General features: G+C 36.7%; 1 protein-coding gene across 3 annotated transcripts in view; it reads right to left on the bottom strand.

The window, feature by feature from the left end:
• The window catches only part of TXNDC11 (thioredoxin domain containing 11), a 30,519-nt gene that overhangs the window by 13,314 nt on the left and 2,852 nt on the right, over window positions 1-14,353 (bottom strand). Inside the window, exons 2-7 of one of the 3 annotated variants that reach the window (XM_074919714.1) lie at window positions 12,534-12,608; window positions 12,033-12,249; window positions 11,190-11,287; window positions 9,130-9,259; window positions 1,909-2,002; window positions 561-673 (exon numbers count right to left, since the gene is read on the bottom strand). In XM_074919714.1, coding sequence (XP_074775815.1) covers window positions 561-673; window positions 1,909-2,002; window positions 9,130-9,259; window positions 11,190-11,287; window positions 12,033-12,249; window positions 12,534-12,608 — 727 coding nt within the window. Of the gene's footprint in view, window positions 1-560; window positions 674-1,908; window positions 2,003-9,129; window positions 9,260-11,189; window positions 11,288-12,032; window positions 12,250-12,533; window positions 12,609-14,353 lie in introns of those variants that run through there. The other 2 variants (XM_074919715.1, XM_074919716.1) reach the window with 2 other exon arrangements.

Below are 14,353 nucleotides of genomic sequence, written 5' to 3'. Positions count from 1 at the left end.
CTTCACAGTTTCCACTCATGGTAGCAGTGTGGATAGATAAGGTCTCTATGCCAAATAGCAAATATGAAAGTTAGTATTTTCAGTCTTTGTCTTCCAAAAACAAGGCGCATGGATTAAGAGACACTATAAATTTTCAATTAAATTAATTTGCATGATTTTTCTGATCAGTGTAATTTACTCCTTTAAACGGAAATGCAAGTTTTCACTATTCTTACTATCTCTCCACAAAATCTTTGTCCATATCCTCATTCAAGCAGCCTTCTAATTCTGACCCATTGAAAGAGGTAGAAACTTTAGGAAAAAGTCTTTGTGTAGTCATTTCTGAGGTGCTTGGGTTGTTTGGGTTTTGTTCTGATAGACATGATCGGCTTGGGTCTTAGCTACTGTTCAGAACAGCTGCTGACTGGTAGAATGAAAATGTGTATTACTTTACAAAAGTATCATTCTTAAACATCTTGTATCCTGAAGTTCCACGAAACACTTATTCCTGGTCTACTACGACAGAGCTTCAATCTCCATGTACTGTCTCAGAGTCACTACAATATAAATACACTACTCACAAGAGATGTGTTGACATGTCTGTGCAAATACACGCTGCCTGAATGCACCAAGGAGATCTCCTCTGCTACACGTTTATCCGTGATCACTCCAAAGCGTATTGTTCCAAGGTAATCTGAAAGGGCAAATTTTCAGTTTTTAAATACAATTATACATGCCAAACTTCTCTCCTGAAAGCCTTAGAAGAACACCTTCTAACTAAAACACAGCAGTTTGCTGTGTAAAAGCACAGAAATCTTACTGAATAGCAACTGCCAATAGTGGTGGTGAAGTGAGGTAGAAGAAAGATGAAGAGAGCTGGCAAGAACAAATGTATTCTTCTTCTGCACTCAAGGTATAGAGAATGTTAACCTGAACTGTCCATTTCTTGACATGCTTATTAAATACAGAATCTACTATCACCTTGCTACATGTTACAGCATCTCAAAAGTCAAGGTGAGATAGACATATAAGGAAGAGGTATGAACATTAACTGTTTAGATTATGTACATTTACAGTAAATATGTATTATTTAAATATGTATTAGAGGATTTCTAAATTTATAAATATTTACACACAAGAATAGAATGCTCCTCATCTTTATGTTGCAAAGAACTATCCTAACATCTAAATGCCAAAATTAAAGAACAAAACATAGGAGAACAAGCTCTGTATCACACACCAAGGCAGTGGCACTGTAAAAATCATAATAATGTTATCAATTTCCTTCCTTTGCTGATGGGAAGAAATATCCATAAAATGTGCTAGTCTTAAGTTTAAGAAAGTTCTATCCAGAATTTATGACCCCCCCCAAAAGGTATTAATCATAAAGTTTGCATATTCAAACACAAGAGTTCTTGTATTTTAGATTATTAACGCAAAATAACAGGGGCAGAAATCCCTTCTCATCATGCTACCCTATACCAGCCCTGGAACGCCATCCAGGAAAGAACTTTGTTGAATTCAGTTACTAAGTACTGACAAAGTCAAGTTCATCCTAATGCCTCTGAACCTGACATCTGAGATGTTGCACAAGACAAACATTCTTGGACACAATTTAAGTAAGTGCTAGTCTGATTATGGCTCTATATGGGTTGCAGCTACACATTTAGGTTTTTGAGGAAACTGTATCTTCATGTGTCTTTGAATAGCAGCCTGTCATACACTTTATTCCATGATGACTGATCACATAGTAAAGACTTTGATGTAAGCAATCCCTGCACTGTAATAAAAGACAGTCTCATAATTAGATCAACATCAAGAAACACTTGAAGGGGATTAATTCCCAAGCTACAAAATGTTGCAAACCACTGAAGCCCATATACATAACTCATTCACAGATGCTCTAAATTATGAAAATGAAGCTTTTACCTTTCTTTAATGAATGTAATGCTGACGTGAAGAATGTTAAATAACCAGGCGGTTGAGGTGAAGCATTGAACTCAAAATATCCTAGAACTCCAGGCTGAAATAGTAAAAATTAGAATTAGTTAAGCTATTTTCAAGTATAAATATATGGGGCACAGCAATTATTTTCCTACAGTAAAACACAACAGACTTTAAAAAGACAACAATGTTTACTGAAGAACAGTCACTTTATGCTGCAAGAAAAATTTTAGTATTGAAAGACTGAATGGTAATTAGTTCTAAAGTTGTCATTTAGAGCTATGTATGAGACACAGTTTTTATGACTATAGATGCATAAGTTTCAAACTGCATATTTCCCATGTTAGCTATTAAAGCTCACTAAAAACAATATTTGCTTTGCAACTATTTTATGAGTCAGTTCTATCAAGAACTATGAGCATCATAAAGACTTCTTTTAGAATTAGAAAATCAAATGTGATTTTTCAGAGTATAAACAACCTAAAAACACTTTGTTTGCCATGTTGCACGAAATTAGCAACTACATATGAATTCGCACATTTTGTAAGTGAATACTTGAACTGCTAAGACAACTTATCATCTCATCCTTAAGCTATCAGTCATTGTAAATTCTTGCAATATATCCTGCAAGAGTCAGTGAGAGACCAGCTGCACAAAAATAATGAAAGAGCTCCATATCCCATCTGCATATCCATAAAGTTCTTCAAATTGCCAAACAGACAATTCAAAATTTAAAGACATATCCCTAAATAGGCCTATTGACTTAGCCAGGTATGAAGCCTGAATGGCTTCACATTAAATTCAGGAAGAGAATCTGGGAGAAGCTGATTTGGAATGGAAAGGTGCATAGACTTTAGACTTCTCTTGTTCCAAAATTTCCAAAATTTCAATTAAGTTTTGGTTTTAAATTTTGCAAGATATAATCCATTAAAAATTATTATTAATTATGTTTTTTAATGCATCACTCAAATTGGCTTAATAAAATTTAAGGACAGAGTACGTGATGGAATTTGGTTGTGTTATTTGTTTCCCAGTTCCACCAGTGCATACAGAAAGAGCATTTGATATACAAAGCAAGAGCACTCTAGGGATTGCTGTGGAGCAAAACATTCCAGACTCACCAGTCACTCATTTGTGTGGCAAATATATTCTCACAGAAGTATTTTCATTTGGTATTTCAGAGGCTGTTTTATTTTGTTGACTTTTACTCAACATTTTAAATTTATTTTTAAAACATGAACATATATTTTACCTGTTACTACCATCAGTGATATTAATTCAGTTATTCATACCAGCCATAGAATTGTGCTAATTCAGTATGAAATAGCAATCTCAGGATATTCACCAATAACAACATTGCCCATTCCAAATAATCACCTGCTCTTTTTAGGCAGGAATTATGTTTCATGAATGAATGCTAAACACAAGACCCTTGTTCATAAAGATTCCTTATGAGGTACCCCAAGAAAATTATCAATAATCAAATGAGAGACAAGAAATTAGTTAAATTTCTGCAGTAACAGTTACTAAGAAGGAAATAAAAATATAAACAAAATAGCAGTGAAAAACAACAGCAAAATAATAGCACTCATTCTTCTTTTCTAAACAATAAACAAGTTAGTAATTAGTGTTCATCTTTTTCTCCTAGTAGCAATTAAGACAGTAAAAAGAAACAATCCATTATAAAAATTTTTTAAAGCATTCAAGTGAAGCAAAACAAGGGGACAGATAAGATGACCAAATCTTTAGTTTCCCATTTCCTAGGACCATTTTTGAATACCGTTGCTGTACCAAGTGTACTTATGGCACCAAATAGTGAATGAAGGAAGTGTCAAAAGTGAAAGTAAAATGTGACAAGAAGCCAAAAGTCAGATCTAGAAACGTTTATAAAGTTATTCTAAAAGTGATGTTCTGATTCTGACTGTCAGTTCTGTTGTACACTAATAACAGCTTAAGACTTCCCCATTGTGAAGAATACGATGTTTCTGTGAGATATTTTTGGAAAGTGTCTTTTCAACAAGAAAAAACTGTAGTTGAAGAATATATACTGATGCTCTAATCAGTAATCTGGTTAATTAATGTCCTTTTAACGATCATCCCAGAATAGTTTAAATTTCCTCCCTGTTACAGGCTGCAATTATAAATACGAGTAAAGTGTCTAACATCCTGTATTTCTTTTCAAGTACCAGGCACATTTTCCTGTTCTTTTGTCAGAACAGAGATTCACTTGCCAACACCAACTACTTTGTTCATTTTAACAAACTGAACACTTGCAGGTGCTAGCAACTAACAAGGAATCTTCCTCTATACAAGTGAGATTCAAGTCTTGCAGAAGAGATAATATAAATAAGAGGTTCCCAGTTCTGAATACAAATATGCTAAGAGGAGCTTGATGGCAGCAACTCCCACTTCCTCTCAAGGAAGAACATCCAAAACCGGTGTAGAAACAGCTACCTGCATACAGTTTATGCAGGCATCTACACGCAAGCTGTTATTGATGATCAGCTGCTTTCAGGCAATGACTTATGTGGAGTTATGGTTAACTACCTTCAGGCAGACAGTTAAGAGTAATCAGTTGAATAGGATATGACTTGCTGCTATATGAAGATGGAGGATAGAGTATTGGAATGTGACGTAGGGATAGTTTAAAGACACCACATTGAGAGTGTTGGCATTGCTAGAGTGGAGCTTACTGGAGCTTTTCGTTCCACAAAACAGTTTTCAGCACCTGTCTCAAACCTAGCGTCTGTAGAAAAGGTTTTAGAACAAATCTGAAGATGTCAGTAGTGAAGAGTCCTTAGTACTATCTCCTAATGAAACTCATATATGGAAATACAAAATCATTAATTGTAATGTAGCCTATTTCTTGCTTAGTCTCTACACCAGAGGAATGGGAAGTGATGTATGATGCCAATTAAATAACAGACTTGACAAGAATATCAACAATTATACAAGAGCAAGTTCATAGAAACTTTAAGATTTAACAGAGATCTTCAGGTGAGTAATTATTATTGGAGAACAGCCAGCATGGTTTCATTACTGGACCGTGCCTCAAGTCTACTGCAATTCTTTGAAAGAATGAGCAAGCATGAACATAGAAGTCACCGTTTTTCCAAAGTCAAAGCCAGCCAGTCAGGATGTGTACTGATGCTCATACAGTTCAACATTTCTAGAAACACTTTAGAAAAGGGAGAGAAGGGTAAGGAACAAAATTTGCAAAGGTTATTGGGAATCATCAGAACTACAGCTGACTCAGAAGAGTTGCAGAAAGACAGTATTAAATGACTATGTGATGGAAGAGCTCTGAAATTTAAAGGCCAATAAATGCAAAGCAATGGGAACAGAGAACAGAAAAAAATCCACAGCTACTGATTAGCTTTTACAATTAGATAACTGCTTTTACTACTCAAGTAAGTTATTTCTATCTTGATTTGTATTTATTTATTTTTACATTGTATAGAGATAAGGGAGATGATTTTTTTTTTTTTTCAGAATCTCAAGATTTGTGCAGGCAGACGATTCCTGCCTCATTTTATCTGTGAACACAGGAAAGATGACAGCAAGAGGAAAGAAATGTATTATCTCCGAGAAACAGAAGAACCAATTATGGGATACCACTAATTCTACACTGTAGAAATGCAAAGAAAAAACTGTTGACTGATATTAAATTTACAAGTAAAAGCCTGTTCATTTTCTAATAATGTTAAAAACATTGTGTATCCAGAACTGAAAGCAAATTCACACATCATCATTTAACATAGGCACCACAGTACCCCACACAAGAGCAAGCTCTTAAGTCAAATCCACTGCTGGGTCAGACCCTATACAGCTGGTTAATGTTTAAGAAGCATTTCTACACAAACAGAGCAAAGAAGAAAGCTGACACCATGTTAAGACACCCTGCCAGCTACCTCCTAGAGACCAACTCCTCCCCCACCTCTCCTAAAGCCAGAAAATTACGAGCTCCCTGGGCACATTTGATTTTCATAAGTGAATGAAGCTTTTTGTCTAACTACAGAAGCTGCATGTTTTCCTCCTCTGTGTCTCAAAAGGATGAGGCCATTTTTAATAGCAGGGTGAGTCAGATGAGGAATAAGACATGCCAGTTTGGATTAAAATGAAACTGTTTTATCTCTGCACTTAAGAAAACAAAAGAAGTCTGATTATAGATACCTACAGGTACCTGGAGTCACGGTAGGAACACTGTACCCTTCTCCTAATGTAGCTTAGATCTTCCTATACATTCCATGATTTTAACTGCTCTCCAAATAGGATTTTTTTTCTTGTGCTCAAAAAACTAAATAGTTTTGCACAAGTATCATTCCACAATCACAAAAAACCACCTTAAATGGTATCAGAAAATGCAGAATCTTAACGTTTGAGTCTACAACTGAAATTTTCACAGGGTTTGAGCGCCCTCTTGTGAGAGCAATGCAGCATCTCACGATATTCATGATTTAGTTGAGAAAAGGAGAACACCTTAGCACCACTTGCTCTTACAATTAGCTGGATTCTGCTCATCGGTATTTCTTAGAAATAAAAACCCGCTAACTAACATTTGAATACAAGATGAAATAATGCTACGTTTCAGTACCTCTTGGTGTGGTTCAACTTCGAAAAAAATGCCTCTCTCGGTACCTTTACACGCTAACATGTTTAATGGATTTTGATATTCAGTTGAGTGTGGGTAAAGCTTCTGGTTTTCTTTGCTAGATGCTTTTTCTGTCAAAGCTGGGTACTGGAATTTGAACACAAGAATAAAGTACCAAAAGCTTCACAGGTTAGATGGACATCTACAGGCCTGAAATCCTGGCTATCAGTAAACTGACAGGCAACAACAAAATGTCCTTGAAAAGAAGTGTGCAGTAGCTCTTTTAAGTGTGAAGACACATGTTGAGCAGAACTTCAGCTCAACATTATGCCCTGCAAATGAATCAGTCATCTACTAATAAATTACCAACCTATTGCATATTCTAGATTATACACAGTGCTATTCTGTAGAGGTTCTTTTCAACTGAAGTTTTCAAGTCAAAAGTAAATACCCCTAACATAAGTTTGCAGAACCCATTCCTTAGCACAACACAGGACTGAAAATTAGATACTGATGATGAAAAATTTTTCAGAAAATATTCTGAGCTTCAAATTAATTAGCTTTTCAATGAAGAAGTCACAAAAATCTGATCAAGCATCAGACAGTGGTCAAAATGCCCAATGTTCTATCCTTTATGGTCTTCTCTCCTCTCCCTTCTGCTAAAAGATCAAAAATCAAAGAAAGACGCTAGCCAAGGCGCCCAAAACAGCGATTAGTTTGTGCTATATATGCTCTTCCTGTAACCTACTCTACTCCTCAAACTTTCTACCTTCTTAAAAGACAGGAGTCATGTTCTGGATTGTATCTTCTACAAAAAGTATGAAGTGCCTCAACCTGCATGGAAAACATCAGAAAATGTTCACATTTCCAACTGTTTAAAATGATGAAATATGTTTATTTCTGGTTTAAAACTAACTTTTCTTTGTGCCTATGTTTCCCTCTCCATCCATCTTCATATACTATTCTCTATTTCTTAGGTCTTTTCTGTATCCCAGCTCCTGATCACTCAGCATTTGCTTTTCCTATTGCAGTCACCTGCACTTGCGCTAGCTGGTGCCCTGTTCCATGAACGGATCTTACTGCATGAGTTGGCTGTTATTTTTCTATCCCCTTCTTTCCCTTGCTTAACTTTACAGAGGCAAGACACTGAGTACTTAGTGCCATGGTCTGGGAAATAACCTCAGCCTTAAATGACTGTGGGGCAGCATGACAGATCAGACTCTATTCTTGGTCCATTTCAGAAAAAGAACCAACAAACGCTGAACATGAACAGAGACTGGGCATCTGAAGCCACAGATTCTGAAGCACGGGAAGGAGGGAAGCTTGAACATAGAAATAAAAATATCTGTTCAGTTACTAAGCAGTAGTTGAAATATTTTCTGATTGCCCCATAAATTTTCTTTTATCTTTTTCCAGTGTAAGTGCACCTCCTACTGTAAAGCAAAGTTAAGCTTAATGACAGTATGCAGACTACCAAGAAGTAATTCATGTAACACAGACCAAAACCCAAGCATGCCTGTTTTCAAATCTCTATAGGAGGTAAAAAAATAACAGAGTTTTAGAACGGCAAAACTGACACAGTGAAAGGACAATTGCTTATGATCACAGAAAGTATCAGCATCAGACACACAACTCGCTACTCCTGACTCAGCGCCCGCTTAAAACACTGGAAAACTAAACCCATGAATAGCTCCTAGAGGGATCAACTCAAGTGTGAACAGCACAGCACTGACCCATGGTAACTACCAACGTGCACCCCCTTACACTGCGGCAGCTTTCATTTAACAGCACAGGTCCTGCTCCATTCTGCAGCAGAACCAGTCGTTAGAACATGTGCTAATTCAAAGAGGAACTCTGCTTCACTCAGACTGCAAGCCCCTCAAATGTTTGGCCACTACTACAACATCAATTTGGCAACCAGGTTTTCCATTCTGCTCCAATAGCTTGGCGTTTAGGAAGATAATGGTACTTCTCCATTGTGCACTACAGAAACGAACAGTGATAAAGGGATTATAAATGGTCCTGTTGTAAGTGCATTTTGTCTAATTGGAAGTTATTAATCCACTACTGTTGCTACCAATCTTGACACCTCTGAACACAACTGAACAAAAGTTAATAAAACACAATGTACCAGTGGATTAAAATCATGAAGTTACATCATACAACGCAGTTAGGAGCCATTATTTCGACTGATTTCACATTTGTTTTTACTTAACAGACTTATTAGAAAGGTTTAATATTCCTTTAAAATTTAAAGCAACAAATATGTATTTCTCAAATGCTTTCCCAACTTAGAGTGCAAGACTTGCAAAAATATTTCTCCCTTCTTTCTTGATCATATGTAACCTTTTGGTGAGGTAACAACTTTGATTGTTGTCTCTACATACTAAAGTACTGTAAATTAAGAGCATCGCTAAATCATAAGAGTCACTATACAGGGAACCAACATTATGAATTTCTCATATCATATTTTTATGATTTAAACAAATTTACAGGGCACTGATTTCAGGGTCCTGGAAATAAACTAGTATTTTGGAGCAGATCAAATTTAATCGTGAAACAAGTCAAACTCTTTCTGAACCACAGTGGTAAAGCTAGAGAAGAGAGACAAGTACCTCATAATTTGAGAGGAAATCTAGTAATTTTGATCGAGACGAGATGTAGAGTAGTGGTGTCATCACCCGTCGAACAAACTTTTCAATATAAACAGCACTCATAGGGCCTTTGTATTCAATTGGTCCAAAACTAGTACCAAAAAAAATAATAAAACATTAAGACTTAAATTAACAATAGAGAGAGTCCCTCCTGGGGGTGGCAGAGATAGGAGTTACACAGACAGCATGCTCAGCCTCTAGGGAATTGCTCTCTGCCTTAATTACCAGTGGCTTCTGTAACTGATAGGAGTTGTGTTACCAGACTTGAAGTACAGCACAGAAATTGCAGTGAGTCTAATGCAGTGTCTATGAGCAGGTGCAGTGTGTTGGTGGGGACAAAGGGATGGAGACCACCTCTGAGTCCCGTTAAAGAAGTTGGCAAAATGCAGGTATGAATGATATGATCACATACATATCTTTCTGCTTTGTCTGAAGTAAATATGTGTCATTTAAAAATACAGATCTCAAGCTGTCACTATTTTCATTAGCTTTTTCTAAGTCTTTAGAAAGTTCAAACAGTATGAATCTGAAAAGGTGCAATATTTTTACACAGGCTTCTACAAGTAGCACTCAGTAAAGCAGGGACAACAGACTCAGCGAGTCTACAGTTTCTCCCCCAGCCATCTGATAAAACAGCTCACACCACAGCAGGTAGTGCTAAAACACAAGGTGGGCTGGGCCTCGTGGCTACAATATCCAGAGCTCCTTCATCCCCTTGAAATCCTGCATCTGATTTATTATTATTAGGTTGGACAAAGCATCACAGTCCAAAATGAATTCAAACACAAAAAGCATGAGTAATTAGTCCATTCCCACTGAAGAATTTAACGTGATGCATTTTTTAATATAGTTTATACATACAGACACTCACTGAGATACTTATATTCAGATGCTTTGAAATGGTTTTCTAGAGCCCACTGGACTATTCTACATCCCTCACTGGTTTATTACAAGCCTTTGCCTTAACAGCAACACGCACTGCTTCAACATGTCACATGCCCAGTACACAACATTTGAGGTTTAGTATCTCAGGCATGAAGGGTGCATTGCCCTTTGGGGTTTTTATGACCTGCTAGTATGAACGTACTTCTCATCTTGTTGCCACTCTAGTTAGGGTTACCAACAGTACCTAAGTGTACCCATCTGCTGTATTCTAATTTCAAGATGAAGTAAATTTAAGTCAATATACATACAAGTGGGATTGTTGGGGTTTTTTACTACAGTTTGAATTACATCAGTGCCATATGTGTCTATCCCAAGTTCAGCTGACAAAGATCAGGATTTTTCCTCCTCAATACATAAATCCCCCCCAAAAAACCAAAATCAGCCTCTCTAATGAGAGCTGCAGTTCAAGACTAGAGTACACAAGTAAAATGCAAGTGATAAACTACACAACATCCAGCTCTATTGTACCTAGCATTAGAAAACTTCCTTACCTTCTGCTCCACACAAAGAGGAAGAAAAAAGAAGAAAGGATAATACATACAAATACTAAAAAATAGAACTGAGATTATACAAAATTTTATACAATGATATCTTAACATCTGGAGCATAAAAATGTGAGTGTAAAGTTCCAATTTAGAAGAAAGTCTTCAGTACATAGTGTCACTTCAGTATGCACTTAAATTCCACTAACTTCAACAGCCCTTAAATACATACTTCATTGCTGTCACAAATTCGGACCAGTTGATATAATCCATCTACAGAGCAAGCAGACAACTGAAATTAATATATAAATCTGAATTCTTTACTTTTCATTGGAGGCAAGAACTTCCAGGAGATGCACAGGCAAAAGAAAATTTCCTTAAGGATGAAGAACTGTGCAGCATGTCATTTAACTGACATTTACAGACCTTCTTGACATCTAAGCAGCGTACAGGATGAGCTTCACCCAGAATCTCCTCCTCTACAACTACGTGCTGTAGCCATAAATATAACATTTTCAAAATGGACATTTTATACAGTATCTATGTTCCCAAAACAACAATAAAAAAATCCAGACTGTACGTATGAAATCTTACCTCCGATGGTATAAATGTATCACAGGAAAATAAAAGAAATGCTTCTGCTTCCTGCATTTCCCCTGGTTCCACCAGCAATTTACAGCCACAAAGAGCACCTGCAAAGCAGGTAAAAATTCACAGCTAACAAGAGTACCTTACTGTAACCTTCTTTATCTAACATATATTTTTTCCATTCCATTCCATCTGCTATTTTCAGTGCATTTTCAACTCAGTATTCCATATCTGCTCCTCTTAATTCTATCACTTCTTTTTAAATAATTATTATTTAAAAATATTTTTTTTTTGTCATTTTGCAAAAGCAATCCTTTCAGTCACTTTTCTTTCTTGTTTTTAAGCTTCTTAATCTAAATCCTTCAAATCTGTTAATTTAGTCATAATCCATATTAATTACTTTTTCTGCAGAGGGGAGCTCAACAAGTGGAGGTTTAGGACAGCTGTACCTGTGAAGTGTTCACAGGTAACCAACTTTAAGAAAGCAGTGCTACAGCTGCAATCTTATATGATTACCAGTGTCTCCAAGGATCCTGGAACTGGAAGCAAGCTCCCTGTAATTCCTGTTTGAAGGTAGGTGAGTATATCTGAGAACACTTTACATGAAGAAACTTGGAGAGTTCCCCGTGTACGGACAGAAAAAACAGACAACTGAGCAGGAATCCCAGATTTTCTCCATTTAATCTAACACTGTATGTTAAATTAAAATCAAGACAACTGGTTGAGTTACCCTAAAACGTGAGCATTCAAGTCCTCCTGGTTCCCATGGAATAACAGAAATTAGCATCGGCTTGGAGACTAAAAAGCTGTCAGGCCATGGTTTAAGATCTGTATCTTCCCTGGAATTACCTGGTCTGACAATCTGCTGGCCACGTGGTCTATTTCTTCTCTTGCTGCAATGGACTGGCCACACCACGGCGCATAGAAGAAATACAGCACAATTTCTGAATCCTGACGAAGGTGATCTGCATAGTCTAATTGTCCCCGAAAAAGATCAATGACTGGAGATCTTGTGGAGAAAAAATTCACTGGAAGCTTTGCTGGCATTGTTACATCTTTTGCTCGGCTGCAGGAAGGAAATTAAGAGTGGTTATTGAGACAGTACAGCAGTAGTTAAAAAGTGTGCCCAAAGCCCTAACTTTCAATCTTAGCAAAGGTCATGCAATAACAAAAGTAGAAATTGATACAAAAGACTACAACTTACATTATCTGAGTTAGTTTCATGAAATACCATAAAAATCTAAAGATCACCCTTAAGCTTTAGAAAGTCACACTGTGATACCATGCACTATGTTTACGGGTATGTTAGCTCACACTCTTATTGCTGGTTGCTACAGAGCGTAAAATTACCAGGAAGAGTGATTTCTTTGGATTTCTTCCCTGGCCTCATCCTCTTTTAACAATTGTACTTTAGGTAACAGCACCCTGATAAGAGAAGAGACACTGGTCATAAAGTTTTGTGATGTGATGTTTATATAAACAGAGACTATCACCCTGCCTTACGCTTTGCTTTCAAGTATTCTACACTTCTATTCTTTTATACTGTATTAGGAAAAAATATGTGAATGTGTGTTAGTTTATTTTATCGATCAGACAAGGGACTGCAAACTGTTCAGGGTACATTTCCTCCTCAGTGTAAGGACAGTATCAACAAATAGTCTCGATTTAAAGAGATTATGACAGATTAAGTTTCTTGAGAGAAATTAGTTTGACCAATCGTACCAAGAACACAAACCAAATACTCAGGAAACCACTTTCTAGCAAACCAGCAATCAAACAATCCACAACTTGGCAGTTCCAAGGTGTTCAGAAGTTGTTACGGTATAAACTGCCTTAAGTGTAAGTGAATGATCATATTTTCTTGTTTATATTCTCTTAATTCAAAATTTTCTCCTAGCTATATTTACCCTACAGCAAGTCGAATTAAAAACGGGACCACACCACAGTAATGCTCAATTTTGCTATGGTTCCTTATGTGACAGGAAGTTTTAGGAAAGACTATGCATTCCTTTACCTTGTATTTAAAAAAAAAAGCTAATGCAAAAGTCTTTTTACCTGATATTTGATCCTTTTTAGGTTACAATTTTAGTAACTGCGATAAAATTATTGAGCCCTGAACACCACCCGAGTCACGTTAAACAACCTCCTAATAACACTGCCATATTTTCAAACTTTACAATCATTCTGGTTTGTAAGAAGTACCTTTGTTTTTACAATAGAGGTTTACAAAAGTCACAGCTCTTCTCTCATTTCCAGGTTACTGAGCATACACTTAAAGCTCAACATTTAATAATAATTTCCAGTATATTTTCTAAAAGTTATGGAAAAATTCTTAAATCATATGTAAGAGCCAATATTTGCTTCAAAAAACAGAATTTTGAGAATATTAACTCGTTCCTCGTGTTTACAATTCTACTACTCACAAAATTACGCTGGCCTAGTTTCCTCTATGGACTTCTACCTTTGTTCCTTCCCTTCTCCCCCAGTCAGTAACCCAGCACCTCCTTCCCCAACTCTTAGGTTCTTATGTCACCTCACAACCAACACCTCTGGCTCCCTCCCATTCCCGCACCCCACACTTATCCAAACTGCTAACACTGATGCACTACAGCTCTAACTCACAGGGCAGCGCACACACACACTGATTAGCTGCTGAAAGCAACACGCAGCTAAGCGTTGCTCACACTGACAGGTACTTCTTCAGAGACATAACTAGAATTTCTGCTCTAATGAAAATGGACAAGCTAAATATGTTTAAAACCTCTGCTTCCTTTACTCAATTAAGCTGGAAGTGGACAATTGGTTCAAGAGTTACAGTGTAAGCCTTAAAAGTGAGATAGAAAATCAGCTCCAAATTGCAAGGAAGTGTAAAACAGGTCAACATGTCCCATGACATGAATGAGTTGGGAACTACATGGCTACCTTCAAATATGACAAAAACCTCCAGTAACTATTAAAAACCAAAACACAACACATCAATAGTTATTACTAGCTTCTTAAGCTGATTTGCTCAGCAGTGTCATCCTCTGCAATACCAAATGCATTACAAAGTACTGCTACGTAATACCCAGGTTTACAAAGAGAAGAGTGCTCTGAACCCCTAAAAATTATACAAGTATAAACTGAGGATTACATAATAAACAATTATACAAGCATAATAATCACATACC

The sequence above is a fragment of the Athene noctua genome, chromosome 15 (genome assembly GCF_965140245.1).
Source record: "Athene noctua chromosome 15, bAthNoc1.hap1.1, whole genome shotgun sequence".
NCBI classification, from domain to species: Eukaryota; Metazoa; Chordata; class Aves; order Strigiformes; family Strigidae; genus Athene; species Athene noctua.
Note: the sequence above shows the minus strand (reverse complement) of the source record. Positions and strands in the feature narration are given on the sequence as shown.